The sequence below is a fragment of the Bombyx mandarina genome, chromosome 16 (assembly GCF_030267445.1).
Source record: "Bombyx mandarina strain Sakado chromosome 16, ASM3026744v2".
Lineage (NCBI taxonomy): Eukaryota > Metazoa > Arthropoda > Insecta > Lepidoptera > Bombycidae > Bombyx > Bombyx mandarina.
Genome location: NC_143222.1, coordinates 9,249,180 through 9,276,308, shown reverse-complemented (window position 1 = coordinate 9,276,308; position 27,129 = coordinate 9,249,180). Strand labels below are relative to the sequence as shown.

The 27,129-nt window shown below is 38.0% G+C and overlaps 1 protein-coding gene across 1 annotated transcript; it reads left to right on the top strand.

The window, feature by feature from the left end:
* Positions 1-2,596: 2,596 nt before the first annotated feature.
* Positions 2,597-26,646, top strand: fabp (fatty acid binding protein). The gene is made up of 4 exons (XM_028180775.2): positions 2,597-2,790; positions 23,691-23,857; positions 25,477-25,587; positions 26,231-26,646. Exons 1-4 carry the CDS (start codon positions 2,721-2,723, stop codon positions 26,279-26,281), a joined length of 399 nt encoding a protein of 132 aa, XP_028036576.2. The 5' UTR covers positions 2,597-2,720; the 3' UTR covers positions 26,282-26,646.
* Positions 26,647-27,129: the final 483 nt, after the last annotated feature.

The following is a 27,129-nucleotide window of genomic DNA, read 5'->3' as shown; positions in this document are numbered from 1 at the left end:
TTAACTGTTTAATATCTGTGAAAATGCACAAATGTGGAAAAATGAAACAAAGCCGCTGGACGTAACTTCTCGGGATCCTCCAAAAAGTCCACTGAAAAAATCTCAGTAAATTGGAATTTCGTGATCGGAGTCATTGTAAATGTTACAGAAGGCTTACAGTAAAGCTACTTTATGAAAAACACGTGCTTATGTGTGGTGAAAAGCGTCCATTTTTTTCCCTACCTATGCTGATAGCCTCGATAGGCTATACCAGCGTTACCCTAGCGTGTAGGTGAGCTCTCGGGGCTCAAACCACGAGGTGCTGCTAACACTGGCCCTAGCAAGAGCAGTGCTTTGCAGAATCTACCACCGGATCGGACGTTTAACCCACTGAGAAGATTCGGCGAGAAACTCTGTGGACTGTGTCAATGTCTGTGGGTTAGTTTACTTGCCGAACCCTTTTATGGAAGCGACGGGTTCGGCGAGAACGGTGACCGGAAAGCGTCCAAAAGCGATCGAGATGTAAATTTACCTCGCTCTGGTCGCCATCAACTGAAGTTAACATCACAAATTGATGGAAATAGTGACTCAAAATCCTCATTCGAATTCGAGAGAGAAGCTACTGAACTTTCATACCATCATTATTTTATTAGTACCATTTTAAGTAATCGAAAATTGGGCGTGAAATATGTTTCCGCTTGGCTAGTCCCAAAAGATTTATCCAATAACAATCGCATAAGAGTCGCTGAGGACATGCTAGAATAAGTCAATTCCGACCTAAGTTCCCGAAACGCATTGTTAATGGTGACGAGGACGGAACTCAAATCCGAAAAAAGCTTTTAAAAAATGTTTCGATGATTGGATTATTGGTTGGCATAAGTGCATCATTTCTGAAGGAGCATACTTTAAAAGATATCAAATAAATTTAGATGAGCAACTAACATTTTATGTTTTATTGATCTGTTCCCGATACTTTCTTGACAGAGTTGTCAAGTTTGTTGTTGTAGTTTGCATAATTACTTTACAATTCAGACCTCAAGTGTCAAGACAAGTGGCGGCATTCACGTTGTTACATCTCTCGAATCCGGTAACCACTTATTAATAGGTGGACCGTGAGCACGTTCCCTTGTTAACGCAATGAGAAATAATGCCCTGTTTCAGAAATACTGCTGTGGAACATTGCGTGACAAGTTCAATATGATCTTATTGAGGACCGACAAATGTTCTCTGACCTTCAGTTATCTAACATTTGCATTAGATTAGGGGCCAGATGGCACCATGACATCATTAATTCGGAGCATAACCGTAAATTCTTTGTTCCTGATCGCTGCCACCAGCTTGAACCATATTTGTGAAAATGCTCTTATCTTTTGCCATACTAAATAAAACATTACGCTTTTTTAATAAGATTCATAATTTCTAAATTTTAAGAAAGAACATAAGTACGAACACAGGCTAGAGCATTTATAAAATAATAGTATTTTCTTATCGTCTAACGGAACGTCCTCACTTTAATAAATGTATTGATTTAATATTGATAAGTGTATTGTAAAGATCTTTAAAACCATGACTTTTGTGAGTCCTCTTTTTCCTCGCATCATCTTCCTCATTACTGAGGGTCATGATTCCCCCGATAAGAGATTAATTTCTCTTTACTGATGCTCTTCCATCTGCGTATGTAATTGGCATCATGAAGAGCATCCTGTATAGCTTGGTGTCTAATTGGACTGCGGCCTCTTCGTTATTTATATTATACTTTATTGACGGGTTTGAAAAGATATTTTGGAACGCGATCTTTTATGCTATAATCTATATTGAAACCATTGTTAAAGATATATTTAAAAAATCGAATTAGGTAGCATACAACATTTTAATGTCTCGAATCGACGACGCGAAAATCGCGACAATGGAAAACTTTCATTGGATAACGTCACTATTGTAAGTCTGAGATCAGTGGAGATCTTGCTTAATTGACTGAAGGATCACCAAAACTGCTTTTCTTTAGATTGTATATAACTGTATGGTAATTGATGACGGTGAATGAGAATGTTTTGGTGGTCGTGTTTTAACTGGTGTTTATAGAAGGTAATTAAAAAAAAAATGCGTCAATCTCAGTCAAAATGGTACCCGTATCTTAAATTAAATTATAATAAAACGGATGCCTTAATAAAGCGGCAGACTCGCCTCTCACACACCAGAATGCACTCATTACATTCGTTCTATTCAATCACTACTTCAGATGACGAATCGTTGCCAGCTTTTAAATTTTCAAGATTTACGGGAATGAACTTTGAATATTATATTTAAGACAGTTAAAAACAAAAACAAAAGTATTCAAATGTCAAGTTGCACACGAAAATCGTAAACATATTTGTTTATGGTTGCGATTATATACCAAATTTCGTGACAGTTTCACGGTATTAATTAAAAAGATATATGAAAATAGAGAGCTGTTGCATAAGTCAAATTAGTCAAAGGGTGCATAGATGATACGTATTTGCTCGTTTTAAGCTGCGGATAGTGGTCGCCGGGTCGTAAATAAATAAAACAACAAAAAGTGCTTTCTTTTTCATTTTGTAAACTGGTATTACAATATGACGCATGCGTCGAGAGAACGCGAGGGCTCTGCGAGCTAGCGGGTCGACAACTCCACAGTTGAGAATTCATTCTAGTTTTAGCCGGCGCTAAAAACAGACGCATTAAAAACCTTTCTCTTAAATCTATAAAGTTAATCTATAAAAATGGAATTCGTAGGCAAGAAATACAAGATGACTTCCTCCGAGAACTTTGATGAGTTCATGAAGACCATCGGTAAGTGATTTTTGACTGTACTAACATTGATTTTCTAGAATGAATATCGTTGTAGAATGCCGGCCGGCATTTCGTTCATTCACCGCGCGCTTCGACTTTTTATTGCGTGGATATTCAAATCGAGTAGGTATAATAGCCGGCAAACTTCTTGAGCATTTGTTGACGTAGTGGGGGTAAGTTTGCGCATGGTACACTCACGTGCAAAAACATTATTTACTCTGCGTCATAATGCAATTAAATTATTAAAATCAACATATGTATTTATTTATATATTTATTAGAACATCAACAAAAAATATAGGTTAATAATTATAATAATTTAATCTTGGTGTAAAATAGATATTCCTTCTATTAAGTCAAAACTAGAGCTGTTGCCAGGTCTTCGTTCAGTTGAAGCGAAGCTGGTATTTGTAATTTTTTTTCGTTATCATAATCTTGACCATTATCATCATCACTGTTTTCATCACCCGAGTCGCCATCATCGTGATAAGTCGACATAGGGCTCATCGGTGTAGTTTACGACTCGGTCGGTTCGATCTTCTTTTTTGTCTATAATTAATTATTTTTTGAAGATATTCGATTCGTAGTAATCGAATGTTACTTTTTTCAATTACCAGCTTCCGATTATTTTCTGTTTTTTTTTCCATCTGAAGCCTAGCTCTTTCATAATTCGTCGTAAACTTCATTCCGAGCCATTAAAATATATATCTTCTTTAAAATTTTCGAAGCCTTTCTACGGTACGGAGTTTCGCTGCTTGTTATGTAGTTATTATGATTACATCTTTTTATAACAGATTGAACGAAACTATCCATTCCGGTAACTTTCTTCTTCCCTGATCTTTTCTTACCCGGAGTCCCAAGCACGATGAGCAAGCCAGAGTCTTTAGCTTCGTTAATAATGCACCTAACAGTACTCACTGATGTTTTTGTTGCTTCCGAAGTCTGTTTTACTTTTTCCATAATATCATTCTTCCCCTGTTTTATAATGAAGCAATATACGTCGTACACAATTTTTCTACCCTTTCTTTTGAATCCTACACCAGTTTGTCGCGGCATAGTGTATTTTTTATAAAAAATCAACAAACACTCAACAAATAGCAATGGCAACAAAGTCAACAAGCAATTATAACAAAATATAACTTAACGATTAATAACGATAGACTTTTCACTGTACGCAAGCGTACTTTTGGGAGCAAGCGGAATGCGGAATGCGGTGCGGGACGCAAGGTTCGACTGATCTACCAATAACGCGCTCGATACGATTTCCCCTGCCGTCGCGCCTCACCCTCACCACCAAAGTGATCTAAAATTCGGTTCTGCGCAGTCAAGGTCATTTGCTCACGATGTTTGCCGGTTACTATACCTGCAATTTTTAATTTTTTTATTTTGTCCGGAAATAATTAAGCCACCTTTTAAAAAAATATGCTGTATTATTATTTGAACTTGTACGTTATTTTTATCTACTTTTAAATCTATCTAACACGAGAATTGAAAGTTTCTAAGTAGGTACATATTGTTAGAGGTGTTTAGAATGAGCGCCTTAACTTTTCTATTTTTTTTATTTTTTTTTATTGTCCTCGTAGGCAGACGAGCATACGGCTCACCTTATGGTGAGTGGTTACCGTCGCCCATGAACTTCAGTAATGCCAGGGGCAGAGCCAAGCTGCTGCCTACCGCAATCTACCGTTGGTTTTATTCGTTTTTTGATGCTCATGCACTTTGGGTGAATCGTGGGTATCCGTAATTAGGTACCGACCTAAGTAATTGAACTTCCAGAATATTTTCAGACCAAATAATTATGACAAATACAAGTATTATTTAACAGACAGTGGTAGGCAGCGGCTTGGCTCTGCCCCTGGCATTGCTGAAGTCCATGGTCGACGGTAACCACTCACCATCAGGTGGGCCGTATGCTCGTCTGCCTACAAGGGCAAAAAAAAAAGAGCGATAAAAATGACAATGCCACTCGCCGGGAAACGATGATGATCGAATAATAAATGTCATTATAATGCCTGTGGCTATTTTCATTATTAAATATTTATACCTAAATCATTAACACGATGGTATTAAAAAGTGAATTTTATAACTTAAATTTAACGTAGGTATATTCTATTTTCTTCGATCAAAAGTAAACGTTTCTAGATTTAAGCTGCGCCGTGAAAAATATCGATGTACCTTCTCATTCCGAAGAGCGGTAACTGTATTATTATATGCATTATGGTTTATTTTGAATAACAAGTATAGTGTTTCCTACAGTACAAGAGAATGACCGGAAATTAAAATTTGCTTGAGGCTGTTACGTCAATACGTATTGTAATATTAAATACATATTAAAAAAAAAAAAACTTTCTATACATCTTAATACTTTCTGTACATGTCTACAACATTTTTTTATTGCCTTTGCAAGCGGAAGATTGTACGGCCCACCTGGTGGTAAGTGGTTACTTTCGCTCATGGACGTCAACAACGCCAGAGGCAGAGCCAAGCCGCTGCCTACTATACTATAAATATATACAAGGTGGGTGGCGGCATTTACGTTGTAGGTGTCTATGGGCTCCGGTGACCATTTAACACCAGGTGGGCCGTAAGCTCGTCCACCCATCTAAGCAATAATAAAAAAAATACTATTAACTTTAAAGCTACACCGTAAAACAAATTATTTTGTCACGCGTCGTATTTTTTTGTGATAAGTATGTTGTAGCAAAACTAAAAAATGGGTTTCGGTGACGATTTTAGAAGGTTACAGTTTCAGGACTTACTAACTACTTAATTAATGCATGCAAAAATATTTTGTTAAAATTTTCGCGTACATAAAAATGGTATTCCACTCGCTATTAAGCGCCTCAATGACGTCTGTAGTGTAGCTGTTTTTTTTTTTTTTTTTTTTTTTTTTTTTTTATGATTGAAAGTTTACTGGTGGCCCGAAGGCCTTTCCAGTTTCACCAGGACAGGTGGGCGAGCAAAGGCTCAGCCAAGAGGGGTGAGATTTGCTAACAACTGCCCGAGCGCCTCCGAAGGAGACCTAACAACTCAAGAGCAATTGTTTCGCGAATGAATCTACTACCGGATCGGAATCGCGACCCGCTGAGAAGATCCGGCGAGAGACTCAGCGGGCTGATGCATGGGTTAGGTTGCACGTCGACCTCTTTGTCGAGTTCGACGAGTACGGTTACCGGGGTCCCTAAGCCTGCCCCTAGTATTAGAGCTGAAGGCATCTAATGCAAAGGTTATTGGATCTGATGGATCCGTAAGGACGTGTCTAGGGCGTCGACGGTGACTGGCTCCTGCATGATCAGGATTCGGAGAGTAGTCAGCGGCGGCAACGATAAGGCGATTATCATGACGCATAGCCTTATCGAAGTATCGTTCCGACGCTGACTTCATGTATTTCCGAATTGATTCGAGGCCCAGGTCGTCGTGTAGGTCAACGTTCCTCACGAACCACGGAGCGCCGACAGCTAACCTGCAAAAGCGGGATTGTAGGGATTGGAGGGTGTCTATGTGTGTGCGGGCCGCGTGAGCGAACACCGCACTCGCGTAAGTCATGACGGGTCTTATGCAAGTTTTGTAAAGTGTCACCTTGTTCCGAAGGGACATTTTACTCCGCTTACAGATCATGGGGGTGTAGCTGTCCCTTGGGTAGCAAACTAGCGAGAACATCGAAGTTGAGAGCATTTACGTGTTGCCGCCATTGTGGATCCTGGCATCATTGGCGCTACTGTGGTTGGGATGACCAGCGGAAAAATATCAAGAAAATATTGTTACGCCGGTATTACAATGTCTACGAAGTTATGTTGATTAGGTATGTTTTTAAAACTGCGGAACTAAATAAAAATGTCTAATCATGTCCTTTTCTCCGCCATAATTTGTTTAATGTGTCTTTGATTAAAATACTAACGATTTCCAATTTATTGTAGCCGCTGTTATGTAAATCTTGTTTTTCGGTCAATACAAACACCTATATAATATGTAGATTATTAACGTACCTGATAAAAAAAATGCAGTGATGCAACGAATTCTTGGATAGAACCGTCAATTGTTATCTAATCTAAAGCGCAATATCTGCGTGCAAAGAAGGAAGAATGACATTCTCCTTATGTCTACATTAAACGCATGAATCATCATCCCACACACGACCTGGTTGGTGGCCAGTATGATATGAGCTCGATGGCCAATATAATATAATGATATAGGCAATATACCAACGCAATTGGAACTTCAGTATCATGTATCTTATTAGTCTCGTTCTATAATACCATGGACGCTACGTTTCATTATTCAATTTTAAATGGTCCACATTAAGCCACCTCAAGTTTTTCGAATACCAAATAGTACGTAATGCTGTTAATTTAGAATCACTCACCTCAGTGATGCCAACTCCGGGGTTTTCCCCCCAAATTTAGGGGGAAAAAATCTATACAGGGATTTTTTTAGGAGGTGAAATTTTTTGGGGATATTTTTAGGGATAAAATTTTATATAGAAAAATACTAAATAACTATTGTTATTAACTGTTTTTTTTTTTTTAATTTTTTTTTTTACTTATATTGTAATGAATAAATACTTGGTTCGTCGTTGGGGAGTTTTGTTTTGAATTTAGTGGTTTTTGAAATCGCTTTAGGGGGAAAGTTTTCAAACAGTTGGCGACACTGACTGTTCTCCATACCGATACGAACGAATTGTTAAACGGTACGCAAAAGGAGCCAGAATAAAGGTGGTTTTTTCGAAGCTCATTCATTGCCTTCGAATAGTTTTTGTTATACATAATGAAGTAGGGAATTAGTATGAACATCGGAAAACGGCTAATAGGTTCACCCAGGATTCTGAGTCACCATACTGTGACGGGCCTCTAGATTGGTGGCTGCAGTAATTCTGCACGAATTACAAACGAAACTTTTTGTCACATTCGCAAACCTTGAACGCTCATTGAACTCCAGTTTTTATCGTGGTTCATATATGATGTCGTGCATGAGTTATTTAACTTGATAATCCGTTTTTAGATTGGTAGAACGAGATCACTAGCTCAACTGCACAATCCGTGACATAATACATATGTGAATACCAGAATCCATAGACAACGCAAATAGCGCTTGAAAAAATAGGTCGCAGTCTCCATTGAATTGTAATAATGTCTATTCATCCCACTACAAATCATGTTCGATACGCGTTAGAAATTATAGAAGCATTCCTAGACAAAGCCAGCGCGGATATTGCAGTAGATGTGAATAGTAGACCTTTTAATTGCATTTTGAGCATTAGTTGTGACTAGTCTTCTCGTGATCAATGTTTTTGCGTAGGTATGCTAAATAATAGTATTAATAGTAGTGACATTAGAGTATGGATAGCGTTGACTATGAGAATAGCTATTAGAAGTGGGCTTGTTTTTTTCGGTTCCGCGATAGGGCCCCCCAAGCTGCCGCGGCGCCGGAACTGTAGCATTTGCAGCTATATTGCTAATCCACAATCTAGCCATGTATATATAAAATCTGGGCTTATAAAATGAACATTCGCGTTTATTCTAATTTTATTATAATTTAATTACAATTTGCCATGCAGGAGGCTAAAAGGCTGGAACGGAAGAGAGGGTTGCCATGAGTAAATCTTAAAATTAGCAACTTAAAGCAACGATAAAGCTTCTTCAACCATAAGTTTCAATTTTTCTAATGAAATACGTACTCAGCAAATGTTCACGATTGACTTCCACGGTGAAGGAATAACATCGTGTAATAAAAATGAAACCCGCAAAATTATAATTTGCGTAATTACTGGTGGTAGGACCTCTTGTGAGTCCGCGCGGGTGGGTACCACCACCCTGCCTATTTCTGCCGTGAAGCAGTAATGCGTTTCGGTTTGAAGGGTGGGGCAGTCTTTGTACTGTAAAACTGAGACCTAAGAGCTCAAATCTTAAGAGCGTGTTAAAGAATAGCTTGGCCGATGTAATATGTTCGATAAAGCTACTTCAACCATAAGTCATTAATACAAGCAAAAAAAATAAAATCTCAATCGATTTTTTTTAATCAGAATAACAATGAATTGCTATCGGTATCGTGAATTGTGATGAGACATTGAAATTAAATAGAAATTCACTTCACAAGAGTTCCACATTAATAACTTTGACTAACCAACGATAACGTTCGTATTATCGTACCCTTAGAAAGAAAGGTGCGTTGTTTGTTTTTCACATACGATAAGACACACTCTTATTTCATTCGTATTTCATTTCCATATCAACATTATTTACAGCGTTTGGCACGGACATTCAGATTATTTTCGAACGGGAACGCATTGTATAATTGGTATATGGTTGGCATTTCATATTCATGCACCTTAAAAATAAATAGTCTCTGTGGCACGACGGTTTGTTTATTCTACTATGAAAATATAGGATAATATGTAGCCGGCTGATCAAATATTACCATTGTGTATAATGTACTGTATGTTGAGCGCTAAAATTTTTATTTATAATGAAAATGACATGTAGGTATTTAGGCAACTCTTGATCATTGTTACTGGCGAAATGCGAATCTAGTTACATTGTCTTTATCTCAATCACAAATCTATTTAAGTTATAATTATTCGTTTTCACTACTTACTCTAATAGTTTATTTACTAATATTATACTAGTGATCCCGCAGTAGTCGTAATTCGACTATAATTAATTGAAATTATAAGTTTGAACATTATTATCGTTCTATTGTCAAAGGTTATTTATTATACTTCTATAATCACAGATTTCGCCAAGACTACACTATAAGTAAATAATATATAAAGATTAACAATACTTACCTATTCTCAATTTGACCATAGACTTTAAGCAATAACAAAGTTAAAATTAAAAAGTTGACAATAAACAAAGAGTAAATATGTGTGTGTGTCAAATACACAGTAGTGTGTGTAATGGTTTTTTTTATTGATTTAACGTATTCTTAACGCATCTTTTTAAAAAAATATTAGCATTCTGTACTCCCTCCCTTTTTTATATTTTCTATAAGTGTGGGAAATTTCATAATCCTCCGTCCGCGTAATTTTGGTAAAAAGGGATACAAAGTTTTTGCTACGCGTATTAATATAAAGATTTATCAAAAGCATAATATGTATTAATAATATTTTAATTAAACGAGGAATGTACGTATTGTGCGTGCATAAAACAATAATTTAAATCCTCCAAAGAATTTCTATCACACCATTGCAATAATTTCATGTTTCTTATTGAGAGGTCGCAGCCACGCAACAAGAAGAGCGTTTGTATGAGTGTCTGTATGTACAAAATAATTTGTTCTATGTTCAACACTATTGTGTTCTCTATAATCGTATGGGTTATCTATATATTAATACGTGAAGCAAAAACTTTGTAACCCCTTTTTACGAAAATTGCGCGGGCGGAGGAGTATGAAATTTCCCACACTTATAGAGAATATAGAGAAGGAGTGCACAATGCTAATATTTTATTAAAATAATGCATAAAAGATACATTAAATCAATAAAGAAAACATTACACACAACACATACCATGTATTTGACGCACACACGCATGCATACTATTTATTGTCAAACTTTTGTTCTTGACGTCTGTTGTCAAATTGAGAATAGATGAAATATTGTTTGTCTTTATTCATATTTTTTTATAGTGTAGCCTTGGCGAAATTTGTGATTATAAAAGTTAAAATACAATCATAATAGTGTACAAACTTACAATTCCAATTAATTATAGTCGAATTTCGACTACTGCGGGACCTCTAGTTATGGTTAGTTATGTCACGCTACAAAAAAATACTAATCAAAAAGTGTGTTTGAATTCGCAACAATTATTTTTTCATTAAAGAAATAACTTGTCTAATATTCGAAAAAAATTGCACAGTCTTATTTTATTAATATTCACATTAGAATTCAAAAATTATAATATTATACGATTGGAAAGATATTATAAACATATGACTAAATTTTGCGTTAAGATCTCTTTTCAAAATTTAAATGATTGTTGAATTTAAAAAAAAATTACCTCATATTCGCTGTCTCGTTGCTTAACAATGATGAATAAACTTGTTATTTCATCAAGAAGTTTAATGACAAAGGCTTTATTATAGCATTAATTTTTTTCTTCTGAATCAGAGATAAAATGAACGTAAACGGTTTTCTTGTTTCATGAAATATCGATTTACTGATAACAAATGAATCGGTCTTTCATTCGATTCCAATGAAATGACTAATGAAGAGTAATAATTATCTAATGTTGTTTTCTACGATTCCCCGTAATATTTGTTTGGCTGTTGAGAATTATTTCCTGTTTTATACATTTTGTTGATACATATATAAAGATAAATCATAATATAGTTAAATCTACAAACCGTATTCAGTTAATGAAATTAAAAACTGTATGATAACTATTGACAACGTCTCGCGTCGTTGAAAATAGTCTGTGGTGTATATTTACTGCGCAATTGAAATCTTACCTGGCAACATTATGAGGAACTGTCTATTAGAAGATAAAAAAAAAATTCTTTTCAGGCGCATTAAAATGTTAAACAGCAGAATATTGTCGTTACCTCCCCTTTCCCAGACGTTTTCCCAATTACGTAATTTATTTTGGATAAAACTCTATATTTTTATTGTGATATTAAAAATGTAGTTGCTAGTGATTTTCCTGCATCGCCTTAGCCGTAATCTGAACGCATTTGATTTTTATCAAAGAACACGCACTGGCCATTTCTACAGTGTTAGTCGAACATTTAACCAAAACTTTAACAAAAACTACTTAACTAATATAAAATGAAAATGTCATTTATGTAATCGAAGACAATGAAGTTTTATTATTATTTATTATTGCCCTTGTAGGCAGACGAGCACACGGCCCACCTGATGGTGAGTGGTTACCGTCGCCCATGGAATTCAACAATGCCAGGGGCAGAGCCGAGCCGCTGCCTACTAAGTATGCATTTTTAAGGATAACTCAAAACCTACTGGTCAAATGTACGATAATATTGAAATGGGACCGCATGAGAGAGCACAAGTTTTCAAATGTAAAAAGAATCCTCAATATCGGTTACGAAAAAAGGTTATAAGTAACACACGTAAAAGAAAAAGAAAATCGAATCGATATGTAACCTCATTTTTTTTTTAAGTCTGTTCAGAAGATTATACAATTTATATTTTATTTCAGACACTAAACAAACATCGATTTCCTATTCGAATTTCAAATTGAGAAGTGTTTTTCTCGACTTTTGATTTGCATGAAACACAATAGTCTACAAAAACTAGACTGTTTTTTTTTTGTTCAACAACTCTCCGACCTTGGACTCTGTAGACTTTGACACCGACACCAACGTCACCTACCCGCACTCGCATCGGAAACGTGCCAGTGGCATTTGCATTATTTCAAATTTATACGCTTTCAAAATAACTGAAAATAATTCATTGCTCTCATATATTTCAAGAGTTTTGTTAATTTAGATCCTTTTTTTTCTACGTAGTAGTTCTAGTAACCTCGAAGGGTTATTCTAGATTCACCGAACTAGTAGGTGAGCTCGCGGGGCTCAAACCGGGAGTGTTGCTAACACTGGCCCTAGCAAGAGCAGTGCTTTGCAGAATCTACCACCCGATCGGAAACGCAACCCACTGAGAAGATCCGGCGAGAAACTCAGTGGGTTGCTTAGATTCGCTCACGATTCAGGCAAGTAGTAATGGTTAGACTTACGTGTTGGGGTCACGCCGCCGTCTTGTCTAGTAGGTTATACAATAAGTTTTATCACAACACTATTAAGACCTCTTTTTTTTTAAATGAGTATTATGTCGTGATATTAACAAGAGAGTAATCGTTGCCTAAAGGATAAGACGCCTAAGTGCGTTCGTATCGAGCGATGCGTGTGTCGGTTTTCGGATCCCAGAGGCAGGTACCAACGGCAAAGGAATAATATAGTGTAATAAAAATCATCAAATTTTTATTTGCATTATTACTGGTGGTAGGGCGTCTTGTAAGCCCCCTCAAGGGTAGGTCTCACCACCTCGCTTATTGCTGTCGCGGGTCACCGTTTTACTGTTATAGCTGAGTCCTAAGAACTCTTGTCTTAGGGTGGATGGTGCCATTTAAAAGAGACCTAACAACTCAAGAGTAGTTGCTTCGCGAATGAATCTACTACCGGGTCGGAATCGAGTCATTTTTCATATTGTGACTTTGAAGTCTATATACGCTGATCATTATTACACTTGAACAATAATCCAGATGTACCTACTTTTTTACCTTTTATTAAACCTATCAGAAAATCCAACGAAACAAAAAAGTAATCTTTATGACACCGCTTTGATAAAACTGTAACATTGATCATATTGAAACAGCTATTTAATAATACTCATATGAAAATAAGTTTTATCATGTAAATAAACACAGCGATAGCATCGATAGAATTTAATGGAATAGATAAATCCGTTAGGTATATATTTACGTCTATTTGTTGCCAACCACGCCTGCACAATGATTACCTGTACATATTTCTTACTTTTTATACTTTTTAGTCACTGATAAAACTCAATATCTAATGGCTTATAAGCGTATTATTTTATACTTTATTTTGCCTAGCTATTGCTAGTAACCTCGAAAGGTTATATTAGCTACACCGGACGTGTAGGTGAGCTCACGGGGCTTAGCTAACATCTGCATTAAGCTGCTGTATAAGGAACGGACCTATGTTTAAGTCTCACCATTCACATTGACCAATGTGAACTTCGCGGAAGAAATGAAGAAAGTCACGAGAACTCTCAATACCTGCGACATTAATCATACACGAAACCTAATCCACAACATCAGCCGGCTGAATTTGTCACCGGATCTTTTCAGCGGTTCGTGATTCTAAGCTCGATGCATTCGCGAAGCAGCTGCCCTTGAGTCGTTAGATTCCACTCCTCCTGGCTGACCCCATACTCGCTCACCTATCCTGGTGAAACTGGAAAAGTCTCAGGGCCACTAGTAATTCTTGCTTCCTAAATACAGAACTTGTTGAAACAACATTGGCCCTCTCTATCACAACTTCTAGTACCATATCAGACATCAATACCTAAATTTCATAGCTGCTTTATAAATAAGATGAAGAAACAAAACCACAGTATTTTTTTAATAAAATTATCTAAAAGCGACTGCCTTAAGATTGATTAATAATAAAAACAATTTCAAAACACCAACCTAGTTACTTTATCTTTGCGGTCGTATATTACGTTACCTGAATGCAAAAACAATATCTGGTTACGAATACCGAAGCACGTTCCCATTGCGAAAACGTCTCAGGAAACTGTCGGTCTACGTTCGAGACCACCACGCAGCGCGCGATCCTTTTGAACCACAAAGATCCCATGTGAATAATACGGAATATCCTGGCCGCACAAACCTTCTATTGGTCTGTCGACTGTCGGCCAATTGTCATAAAATGGACAACAATTTAGTTCAATTGACGTCAATAAGTTAGGAGACTGTTACATATCGTTTTCTATGCCGATCAGTGCTTCGTTCCCTCGTCCATTGTATGCTTTATGAGCTAAATTGACATTCGGAAATGTGAATTGCCTTATGCGGTTCGCGATTTACAAAAATAGCTGCGCTATTTACAATTGCAGTGCGCTATGCCCTATTTTCAAGAAAAGTTCTGAAGTTTTTTTTTTCTACCTAAGATGTTAATCTTAAAAGGCTATGTCAGCGTAACCGAGCGAGTAGATGAGATCTCGGCGCTCTAACCTGGAGTTCTGAAGTCTTCTCCCATATATTTATAAGACATTCGTAAAAGCATACGTTACGTCACGTAAACCGAAAAATTCTGATCTTAACACACAAAATAGAGTTAAAATTTCAAATAAATGCAATAAACCCTTTACTTGCTTGCTTTGCTTTACGAAGTCTTTATTTGACCATCGATCAGATTTACATACTCATATTTTATCGATAGAAAATTCTTTGCCAATATTAAAACACCATTTCTCATATATAGTATTCCAGTTTAATTTTATTTCAAATAAATTCAAAGGAGGACGGGTCGCCAAAGAATTTATATATCAATCAATATCAATTGAAGCAATTTCACTTATTGAGCGGGTTGTACAGTTTCCTCTCGGTCATCGTGTTCTCCGACGGATGTCGTTGGCTACCTACGCGTCATAATCTTTCAACGCGACGACTAGAATATTTCTATTTTTAGTAAAAAAAACTTATAGAAAAGCAAGCGAACATGCATTCATTTAAATATAACTGTTTCCCATAGGTAATTAATAAATTGTTTTTTTTTGGATTTTATGGATACATTTCGCGGTTGGAATATGAAAGTTTATATAACAAGTCAGTCTCTTTATAGAATGTTCTAGTAGTATCTTCATTCTTGTTTTTTTTAATTACAGATAATCTGTAGTTTGAGTTTAACATTATTAGCTAAGATTCCAGGTGCGTTTGCGCGATATGTATATACCTATACTGTGATTCGATCATGAGACATTTTTTTTCCAAATATCTAATTGTCGTGGCACTAAAGTTGTTTTCACCAACCGCATCTAGGAACAACAACGTAATGTTCCCTTTTTTTTCTTCTAAAGAAGTGAAAAAACCCATTTTGTTTATTAATAGTAGGTACCTACAGAAACTCTTCAGTAGTAAATAAACAAAAAGATAAAATCTAAACATAATACCGAAATGATAACTAACCGTTTTCTTTGTCTACTTATTGAAAAAAAGAACATGACAGCAGCTCCAAAAATTAATTCTTGACAGATATTCTAACTGCATACAGTGTGCATCACTATTTAAACCAGGGCTTACCAAACTTGTTTACTTGGTCTAAAGTCCGAAGTATTATACTATATAATTAATTTGAAAGTCACCTTTATAAAATAGTGACGTGATCAAAGTTTTTTAATAGTTTACAAAAAAATCCCAAGATTAAATGATATTTTATTTATGTTTGCAAAATAATAAAACACGTTATGAAAAAGAAAAATAAATTTAAAGGAAAATTTATTTAAGCAATTATATGATTTGTGGATTCCGATTAATTTAATTAAAACCTCGAAAGGAATACCACATTAGACGCATTACTAAATATGATACGTGATTTTCGTTTGTGAAATGAACGAATGAAAGCTTTTTAGTGTGTGCAAACTTAAAATCACCATGTCTTGAAGTATCATATTCAACTCCTAGATATTTACATACACCCTCATAAATAAATATATATTTAAATATTTATTTATTTATAACTTCATATACTAGAAATTATAAAGGCAGACTTAATGCCATAGGCATTCTCTAACAGTCTACCTTAGGGGAGTGCAGAGATGAACCTTGGTAGGTGTAGTGTGAAGGTGATATTACATAAACATATGTGTATATATAATTTTTTTTTAAGAGATTTTATGACCTGGTAACTAAGACCTTTAAGTCATGTCTTATTTTACTTTATTTTCTTAATTTTATGAAAAATGATAATATGGAGTGAAATGAAATGAAGATGATTAATTTGAGACATTAATCAACTGGGATGAAATTTAATGAAATGAGATGATATGGGATGAAATATAATCGCAGTAAAATGGTGGTCATTTACTGAGATTTTTTCAGTGGACTTTTTGGAGGAACCCGAGAAGTTACTTCCAGCAGCTTTGTTTCATTTCCCCACATTTGTGCACTTTCACAGATATTAAACAGTTAATAAACCACCATTATTACACATTTAAACCTGAAGAAACACTAAATAGACAAAATAAAACAAATCACACAACTTCACTCCTCGCGTTCCCGCCAAAAAGTCGTGTATATATAACATACGTAATATTTATAGATACAAATACTCGTACTTCATATTATGTAGTTTACACCCTTCCGTGTATTAATTAGAGAAAACCATAGTGCAGACAAGTATGACATAATACCACAGATATAGTATAATTTGGCTCCGATCCACAGACGATGCAAGCGACAATGTCGACTGGACATTGAACCTTTATTAATAGTAAGTCACGCTACTTCATTAACACCTATGCGTTTTTTATTCTCATTTTTTGTTTGTTACGTGAAATTATAACTGTACATGCTTTGAAAAGAGCATAATTATCTTTAAAACGTTACTTTCGTAACTAGGTTATTGGCTGCCGCGCCGAAACAATTTGTCAGATTCGTTCGCTGAATGATTATCTAGACGTCGTGGATATAATAGTTATCCAGACCAGGTACAAAGTATCAGTTGTACGTCTAAATCATAAGAATGTTTTTATAATGCATTTTTTTAGCTGTTTATTTTTGCAGTTTATTTGTCTGAACGATTTAGATATAACACGTGTTTTATTGACACGCTGATAGACTGGCGATTGGCTTTAATTTTAAAGGAAAACATCGGCTACTTTATCAATAATTTAAATACAACACAATATTCGTTAGGTTCACAAAATTATATTAAATCAGCGAAGATGTTAATTCGATGATCGTTTTGATTTAACACTGGTCCATAATACTTTTTTTTTAATTGTTCCAGTTAGTTGCGTATATAACAATGCAAGAAGTATTGCATATAACAAACTGAATTATTAATGTCGCGTTGAAAAAACAATTAAATTTGAAACGATAACAAATTGTTGTTATTTTATTAATTTATCATCCAGATGTCTGGTCAATGACCGGTCAGAGAATATGTTCATCATTTTGTTTAGGTACTCGATTTAACAACCCCTAAACAACCCTAAACAAAATTAAACGGGCCTTTAATTATATGAGGCTAAATTTATGAATTTTACAATAATTGTTGACAATCCATAAGATTTATGAGAGATTACAGATTTGAAATTTGTAGGACGACGCTGATGTGTGGATGATTTTTTAAATTAATTAATTCCAAAATGTGAAAAAATGGGGTAGTAAATTTTCAGAAAGTTTTTGAGTTGTTCTGTGTTAAATTACCTATTTTTCAATCTAAATTGAGGGCTACATTACACAGTTGTTGTTCGAAGTATATTGATTGGTTCAAACAAATTGGTTAAGGACACCATATGACAGACCTCAACATTTCTTGTAAAAGAATTATCTTTGACTCTCAAATATCAGTTTCCGTGCTCGAAATTGAAAAATTGTCTCCGTCCATTCAGAACGAGGTCGACGTCCTTGACGTCGCGCCACTAAATTCGACCAATAGCGGAATGCTGTGCTCGTCCAGTAACCAATCACGCCGTGCCGCGCCCACCAACCGTTCAATAAACTACTTCGGTCAACATTGATTTATCTTCGTTGACCCACACCACGACATCACGCAACGAACCCGCGCGCGCATTTTAACATAATAAAACAGACTTGCAATCTGTTGCTTCTTGTTTCTTTTAGGCCAATTGAAGTTTGTATTGTAATAAATTCTGAACTTCCTACAATTAATATTATTAATTTATTTATGTGTTGGATCTAAGGGATTTGATGTAGCGGACGTTTGAATAGAAAATCTACAGGGACATAAAATATTCGAAGTCAGTTTTTGAATTAATTATCAGTTGAAGAGATTCCGTAATGTCTCTATGAAATTGCATGTGGTAGTGAAATTCTGTTATGATTTTAAAACTACTCTCGTGGCTTAATAATGCCATTTATTATTTTCGTTTTATTATTTTCGGCGTATACTAGACGTGCTTTGAGATGATTGTTCGAGATGATTGAGGGATTGATTGTTCGAGATGATTCAGACTTTTTAAAATCGCCCGCCACTGTAGCACAGTTCATCATCATCATCATCAGCCTGTATCTCTCCACTGCTGGATGTAGGCCTCTCCCATAGTCCGCCACAATGAACGATCCTCCGCCTTCCGCATCCAATCTCTCCCAGCATATCGCCGCAAGTCATCGGTCCAACGGGCAGGGGGACGCCCAACGCTGCGTTTACCGGTACGCGGTCTCCAGTCCAGAACACGTCTGCTCCATCGGCCATCGGTTCTGCGACACGTATGTCCGGCACAGTTCAATACTATATAAAACCATTGCGTTTACCCATAGTGAGTTTTTAAAGATCGTACTTTTTTTTATCGCTTAGATGGGTGGACATGTTCACAGCCCACCTGGTGTTAAGTGGTTACTGGAGCCCATAGACATCTACGACGTAAATGCGCCACCCACCTTGAGATATAAGTTCTAAGGTCTCAAGTATAGTTACAACGGCTGCCCCACCTTTCAAACCGAAAGGCATTACTGCTTTACGGCAGAAACAGGCAGGGTGGTGGTACCCATCCGCGCGGACTCATAAGAGGTCCTACCACCAGTAATTACGCAAATTATAATTTTGTGGGTTTCATTTTTATTACACGATGTTATTCCTTCACCTTGGAAGTCAATCGAGAACATTTGTCGAGTACGTATTTCATTAGAAAAATTGGTACCCGCCTGAGGTTCGAACAACCGTGCATCGTTCAACACGAATGCACCGGACGTCTTATCCCTTAGGCCACGACGACTATGTCAACGCCAAGCCGTTTTTTAGAATGTTATGTCATGTCCTTGTTCAAGCACATTTCGACGAGAGTCCTCAGCAGTAGGAAGCAGCTTGTGCGCCCCTGGCATTGCTAATATTAATGCGTTACTGCTTCACGACAGAAATAGGCTAGGAGGTACCTACCCATCCCGGGCCTCCGCGTTATTTGTTACGCGGACGACACGTTGGTCGTGGCCCGGGGGGATGATTATAGGGAGTCTGCCCGTCTCGCCACAGCGGGAGTGGCCCTCGTCGTCGGAAGGATAAGGAGGCTGGGTCTCGACGTGGCGCTCAGTAAATCCGAGGCTCTGTGTTTTCACGGGCCGCGGAGGGCGCCACCCGTTGACACCCACATCGTGGTTGGAGGCGTCCGGATAGGGGTCGGGGTGCAGTTGAAGTACCTCGGCCTCGTGTTGGACAGCCGGTGGGCTTTTCGTGCTCACTTTGCAGAGTTGGTCCCCCGATTGATGAGGACGGCCGGTTCTTTGAGCCGGCTGCTCCCGAATATTGGGGGACCGGATCAGGTTGTGCGCCGCCTCTACGCGGGGGTGGTGCGATCGATGGCCCTGTACGGTGCACCTGTGTGGGCTGAGCCGCGCAACCGGGCCACTATGGCTCGGTTCCTGCGCCGGCCGCAGCGCACCGTTGCCATCAGGGTCATCCGCGGATATCGCACCGTCTCCTTCGAGGCGGCGTGTGTTTTGGCGGGGACGCCGCCATGGGAGCTGGAGGCGGAGTCGCTCGCTGCCGACTATCGGTGGCGCAGCGAGCTTCGTGCTCGGGGCGTGGCGCGTCTCCCCGAAAGTGAGCTGCGGGCGCGGAAGGCCCATTCTCGGCGGTCCGTGCTCGAGTCGTGGTCGAGGCGATTGGCCAACCCCACGTGGGGGCTACGGACCGTCGAGGCGGTTTACCCGGTCTTTGATGACTGGGTGAATCGTGGCGAAGGACGTCTCACCTTTCGTCTGGTGCAGGTGCTGACCGGGCACGGATGCTTCGGGAAGTACCTGCGCCGGATAGGGGCTGAGCCGACGACGAGGTGTCACCATTGTGGACACGACCTGGACACGGCGGAGCATACGCTCGCTGTCTGCCCCGCGTGGGAGGTGCAGCGCCGTGTCCTGGTCGCAAAGATAGGACCTGACTTGTCGCTGCCTGGCGTCGTGGCGTCGATGCTTGGCAGCGATGAGTCATGGAAGGCTATGCTCGACTTCTGCGAGTGCACCATCTCGCAGAAGGAGGCGGCGGGGCGAGTGAGGGAAAGCTCTCCTCACTACGCAGAAACCCGCCGCCGCCGAGCAGGGGGCCGGGACCGGGGTCGTATCCGTGACCTGGCCCCCTAAGAGCTAGGGGTCCCACCCGTTTTGTGCGGGGAGAGACCCAGACGTGGGGTGGCGTGCTTGGCACGCTCACCCGCAATAGGAAGCCGGGTGATGGTAGACCGCGTTCCCCCGACCGCTCTGGGGGAAGGTGTAACGTGGCGCCATCAAAGCGGGCTCTCGGCCCGCTGAACGAGGGAACCGGTGGTCGTGTCGCTGGCGGCCACCGGTCCGGCGTCCGTGGGACGGTGGGATGGATGTAATGTGCTCTGCGTCAACCCTGTCCCGCCGTTTCAATAGCCCCGACTGGGCTCCGGCCCGGTCCGAGGTAGGGCGCCGGTTGTGAGCGGCAGGAGTTTTTAGTGGGTTCAACTCCCACATACCCCACCTGCCGCGCGGGTGGGGATCCGGCGATTTTCTCCTGTGGAAAAAAAAAAAAAAAAAGGAGGTACCTACCCATGGGGGCTCACAAGATGCCCTTACACACAAAAAACCTAATTGTATTTTGAGGTTGGGAAGAAGTCGTCATCGATCGTCCTATGAAACGAAATCAGTCATTGTTTTGCATTAAGGGCTTCTTTCAAACTGACACGTATGAATTCCACCAGTGTGATGAACCCACGAAAATCTAACACATTAATTACGTAAATGTATATATTTTACGAGTTCCATGCAGTGTAAAAGCTAATTTATAAATTACACGACCGAACATCTGATCTAAACCATATGATATGATAATATATTATCAGATTTTCGGTCGCGTTATTTTTTCTTATCGGCCGAGGATTCAACATTATACCTTTCTGTGTATCACCATCCCGTCCAATCATATATTTTGACGGTATCTACGAATACGCAGAATGGGTTTCTCTGCAAATAAGCTGAACGGGCGAAACCCAGCCCTCAGGAATGCGGATTGACAAGTCGCGAACAAAACTACAAAAAACAACATTGTAGAATTTATCTTTGTGGTCGTCCTGACTTTACGTTTACCACGAAATAAGAGGCAAGACATTTACGAAGTAATATTATATACGATTTTCATAAATATTTTTTAGTGAGTTAATATGCTATTTGTGTTTTTATTGAATTTTGTAACACAAGTAAAGTGCTCTTTGCACAATTCTCATAATTGGCCGGTCTTTGTGAATATTTTATCTTTCTTATCTATACATATAAATAAAATTGGAGTGTCTGTTTGTAATATTAAAATAACCGCTTTTTACACATGCATTTGAATATATATACGGTACATACACCGAAATATATTTTTTTACAATTTTTATCCATCTGTCTGTCTGTTTGTTCCGGGTAATCTCTGGAACGGCTGGACCGATTTTGACGAGGCTTTCACAGATAGGTAGCTGATGATATAAGGAGTAACTTAGGCTACTTTTTTTAGACTAGCTTCGCCCCGAGGCGTCACCCGCGGCGTCACGGGACTCTGCTATCAATAACAAAATTTAATGTTTCCGAAGCGAAGCGAGGGTGGGTGGCTAGTCGAACATAAAACTGTTCATTCTACAGCACTACTTATTAATCTTACGGAAGTCTCTTTGTCAAAATTTAAATTGCACTGTTTTTGCAAAGCGTGGAATGGAAATTGAGTTTATCAAGTTTATCTAATTTTTTGTATGCGCATTATCTCAATGTGGTTGATTGACAACGTGTAGTTAGTTACTATAGGTTTTTACCTTGAATTCGTGCCTTTTATGACCTCTGTTACGCCTAAAGGACATAATTTATCAATCGATTTGATGGGACGAGACGCCGCGGTTTGTAGACAAAGCAAAGTATAATTGTTTCTCAAAAATCCTCAAATTGAGAGAAACGGGTCATATAATTATAACGTTATACTTTCTTCGGCTTTGGCGAGTTTTAGACATAATTAAAACTTATTTAAACTGTGTTATCCCACGTTTTTTTATTGTCATTGTATTATTTTAGTACAGTTAGCACAATAATAATGTGTCGACGAGTAAAATAAGTCGTCCGTGACCACGAAAACTGCTAGGTATTCAAAACGTCGGAAATAATACGGAAATAATATAAAAATGAATTGCTGTTCATTAGTCTCGCTAAAACTCGAGAACGGCTGGACCGATTTGGCTAATTTAGGTTTTGAATTACATATTTGTGTTTAAAAGGTGGATAAATATGAAAACGCTCGGAAATAACTAAAATAACAATTTTGTTTTTGCTTAGATGTGTCCCCCGTCGGCGGGATTCCTTTTGTTTGTTTTAAGTTTATTTTATACAAAAGTTTAGGTCTTTTATTTATCGATTGAGGCTCTACGAAGTCTGCCGGGTCAGCTAGTACGGATTTAATAATGTATAATGGCAATAAAAAACCGAATGCTTAAACCGTAATAGTAGTTTTAAAAAGAAAGAAAAATCTTTAAAGTACCGTATATATAAATATTGTAAGTCCTCCAACCATTCCAACGATCATCCGGCTGTCAAATTTCTTATGCATCTTAGCGGTTGTTAGCCTTAAGCATTCTCAAACTTGAATTCGTTTTAACAACAAAATATACTTAACGCAAAGGCAAATATACTGCAAATTTAACTACCACCTGCCTTCAGCTAGTAAAAGGCTGTATAGCTATGAGTTCCCTAACTTTCAGAACAATTAATGTAAGAATATAAACCACGTATAAACGCAACACTAGAAACCATAGACCTATATAGTACTAGAAACACAATTCTTGACAAATGTGTGACAAGGAAGTGTCAACTTTGTTTTGTCTTATTCCTTGAAATTAACCGAAATTTCCGGATAAAAAATTAGAGAATTAGGTACATGTAGTTTCTCAACACAATTTTGCCATTAACTATAACAGTAGCTGGATAGGTAAATACTACGGAAAATGCAATGGGAAGGAAGAAAATACAAGTTGATCTCCACTGATAACTTCGATAGCTTTATGAAAGCATTAGGTACCTAAATAATTATTGTTTCACTTTTTGATGAAGTCTGAATATAATTTACTTCAGTTTAAGCCTGTACAGAGTAATTAGCACGAGATACTAATATTCCATAAGCAAAGCCTAAATTTTTTATACAAAAAGAAGTCTTTCACGATAAATTCACTCTTCTCACTTCACGAAATGAATTAATTTCCAGGCGTGGGTCTGATCACCCGTAAAGCCGCCAACGCGGTCACCCCGACCGTGGAGCTTCGTAAGGATGGTGACGAATACAATCTAGTCACCTCTTCAACCTTCAAGACCACTGAGATGAAGTTCAAGCCCGGCGAAGAGTTCGACGAGGACCGCGCTGACGGTGCTAAGGTTTGTACTCTGTGCATTGAAACATATCTAGTATCTGTGATGAGCCACGAAAATTGATTTTCCAGTACCGCTTTTTTCCCGGCACGCAATGTAACACAACTGTACTCGCGGAGCAACGGCTTCATATTACTCGTTTTTTTTAAAGTTATTTTATGACCTGGTAACTAAGACCTTTAGGTCAAGTCTTATTTTTATATGAACAATTATATTACGAAATGAAATGAAGTTGATTAATATAAAACATGGCATGAAATGAAATGGCTTGAAAACGAAAAGAAATGAAATGAAATGAGATGAGATGATATGGGATAAAACTTAATATCAGTAAAATGGCGGTCATTTAGTGGGACTTTTTGGAGGATCCCGAGAAGTTACGTTCACCGGCCTTGTTTCATTTTCCCACCATTGTACACTTTCACCTTCAGTTAATAAAACTTCGTTATTACTCATTTAAATCGGACAAAACACTAAACAGACAAAATAAAACAAATCACACAACTTCACCCTCGCGTTCCCGCCAAAAAGTCCAACAAGACTCGTAGGAATGCGTTCACACATTCAATACCGTCTTTACCATAAGGGCACATGGGGCCCGTGCCCAGGGCCCCCATTCTCAGGGGGCCCCGAAGAACCGACAATTTGATTACCAATTGTAGTCGAGAGCGGTCATTTTCGCAGCTTAAGAGAATAAAAAATGAATTGCGAACAACAATGTTACAAGAACGGCTGAGTAATTTGTCAACTATGGGCATAGAAAGTGATATCTTTCAAAAAATTGACTTTAAAGATATAATGGAATATTTTGCTCAACAGAAATCCCGAAAGAAACCATTATCGTAATCGTAACCAAAAAACCAGCAGCATTCTAATATAATTAATATTATTATATCATACTGTATTTGATTACCTATAATAAATGGTCATACTCAGTAAAAAAATGTTATTATAATTCGCTTTTTTTACTTTCCAAAAGGGCCTCAAATTCTTGTGTGGCCAAGGGCCCCAGCCTAGTTTAAGACGTTCCAGCACACATTACCTACTTATTAGATTACGGGTCCACGAAATATCAATCCACGGAAACGTGTAGCATTTTAAAATGGTTCGAATTAATATTTTCCGTTTCTCTGGTATTCGATAACAAGTCTTCCCCTAATAAATATTTGAAAGTTCACTGATTCAAAGTGCACTCTCTGCACTCTGCACGTGCAAGTGCACTCTTTGGCACGCCATTCACGCGTCGTTGGAATCATTTTCACGTGGTTAATTTTGATCAGTAACAAGCCCGTCGTAGAAATTATCAGGGAAATAGATAACGGTCGTTTCGATCTGCTGATAAGATTTTTTTTTCTTCGAATTATTTAATCTTTATGTGTTCGCGATTGAGTTCCAGGGAGAACGATGAAAGGGTATTGTTTGTTATGTCAGAGCTAGCGGAACATTTTTTATTACGTAAAATGGGATATTTCGGTCGTCTAAAATGACGTATAAATATGACATTGTTCCAAAATTCATTATAGCGTTTGAGTGAAATGAAGGCGAATGAATTTCCAACCTTAATTACTTAATTCTAAAGTGAATTAATAAAACAAATGGTAGACTTTATTTTTATTGTGTTTCAGGTGAAATCCGTATGCACATTCGAAGGCAACACCCTCAAGCAAGTCCAGAAGGCCCCCGACGGTCTTGAAGTCACTTACGTCAGGGAATTCGGCCCTGAGGAGATGAAAGCTGTGAGTCTAAGTTATAGGACGCACGAGTTCAAGGCTCAGTGCTAAATGGGGTCCATGGTCGTTTTGAAGTCGTCGTGGCCTAAAGGATAAGACGTCCGACGCATTCGTGTTGAGCGATGCACCGGTGTTCGAATCCCGCAGGCGGGTACCAATTTTTCTAATGAAATACGTACTCAACAAACGTTTACGATTGACTTCCACGGCGAAGGAATAACATCGTGTAATAAAAATCAAACCCGCAAAATTATAATTAGCGTAATTACTGGTGGTAGGACCTCTTGTGAGTCCGCGCGGGTAGGTACCACCGCCCCGCCTATTTCTGCCGTGAAGCAGTAATGCGTTTCGGCTTGAAGGGCGGGGTAGCTGTTGTAACTAAAACATGAGACCTTAGAACTTATATCTCAAGTTGGGTGGCGCATTTACGTTGTAGATGTCTATGGGCTCCAGTAACCACTTAACACCAGGTGGGCTGTGAGCTCGTCCACTCATCTAAGCAATAAAAAAAAAACTCCTCTATATTCTCTATAAGTGCGGGAAATTTCATACTGCTCCGTCCGCGTAATTTTCGTAAAAAGAGGTACAAAGTTTTTGCTTCACGTATTAATATATAGATGTCAAATTGAATAAGCTTTTCTTCTCCCAGGTGATGATAGCTAAGGACGTGACTTGCACCAGAGTCTACAAGGTCCAGTAAAAGGACTCTACTCCGAGGTCGGGAGTCGGTGCCGCCGATTCACGAACATCCCGCGGCACAATTATGTTTATTTAGCATCTATTCTATACATTAGCCCTTTCTAGCTTTTTTGTAAAACTAATTTTAGTTTTCACATCAGTCATCGTCTACCGTTCGAATTGCAAAAGCGAGTGGCGGTGACGAAACTAAAAGAAGTTGAGCGACCACGGTAACAACAGCGGGGCGCATGCGCGAAGCGTTTATTGTATTCAAAAATACGTTAATTGTTTAAACTAAGCCAAAGTTAACGTTTTGATCTTCAGGAAGATCGCACTCGATGTTTTCCATTGCGTATTAAATAAATGTATTTTTTTTTGTATGTATAACAGTTTGTTTTATTGCTGCTTTTATTAGCTTCAGACGTATGTATGTTTGTAACGGAATCTTTGACCATGATTTTGACCCCCTTCAAAATGTCGGATTAACTCGAAATTTGGTATAGTTATTAAGGACCGATGATAATTCAATATTAAAAAAAATTTAAAAAAATTGAAAATAAACTAAAAAATTAAAAATAAAAACTAAAAAATAGAAAATAAATTTTAATAAATTTGAATTAAAAATAGTATAATAAAAAATGATTTTATTGTAAAAAAAAGCGTGGGGTGCATGGTATCAGTAGTTATAAATGTTTTATGAACAAATATGAGTAGAAAGGTTATCTTGATAATATCCTGAAAAGCACCCCACGCTTTATTTCAAAAAAGAATTTTTTCTTACGCTATTTTTTATTAAAATATTAAAATTTATTTTCTATATTTTAGTTGGATTTTCTATAATGCGTATTTTGTTAGGTTCAATAATTGAAA

Excerpts from the sequence above, each read along its gene's own strand:
- fabp (XM_028180775.2), top strand. The coding sequence starts at position 2,721 with ATGGAATTCGTAGGCAAGAAATACAAGATGACTTCCTCCGAGAACTTT. Across the intron at positions 23,858-25,476 it reads ACCGCGCTGACGGTGCTAAG|GTGAAATCCGTATGCACATT; the intron begins GTTTGTACTCTG and ends ATTGTGTTTCAG. Across the intron at positions 25,588-26,230 it reads GCCCTGAGGAGATGAAAGCT|GTGATGATAGCTAAGGACGT; the intron begins GTGAGTCTAAGT and ends TTCTTCTCCCAG.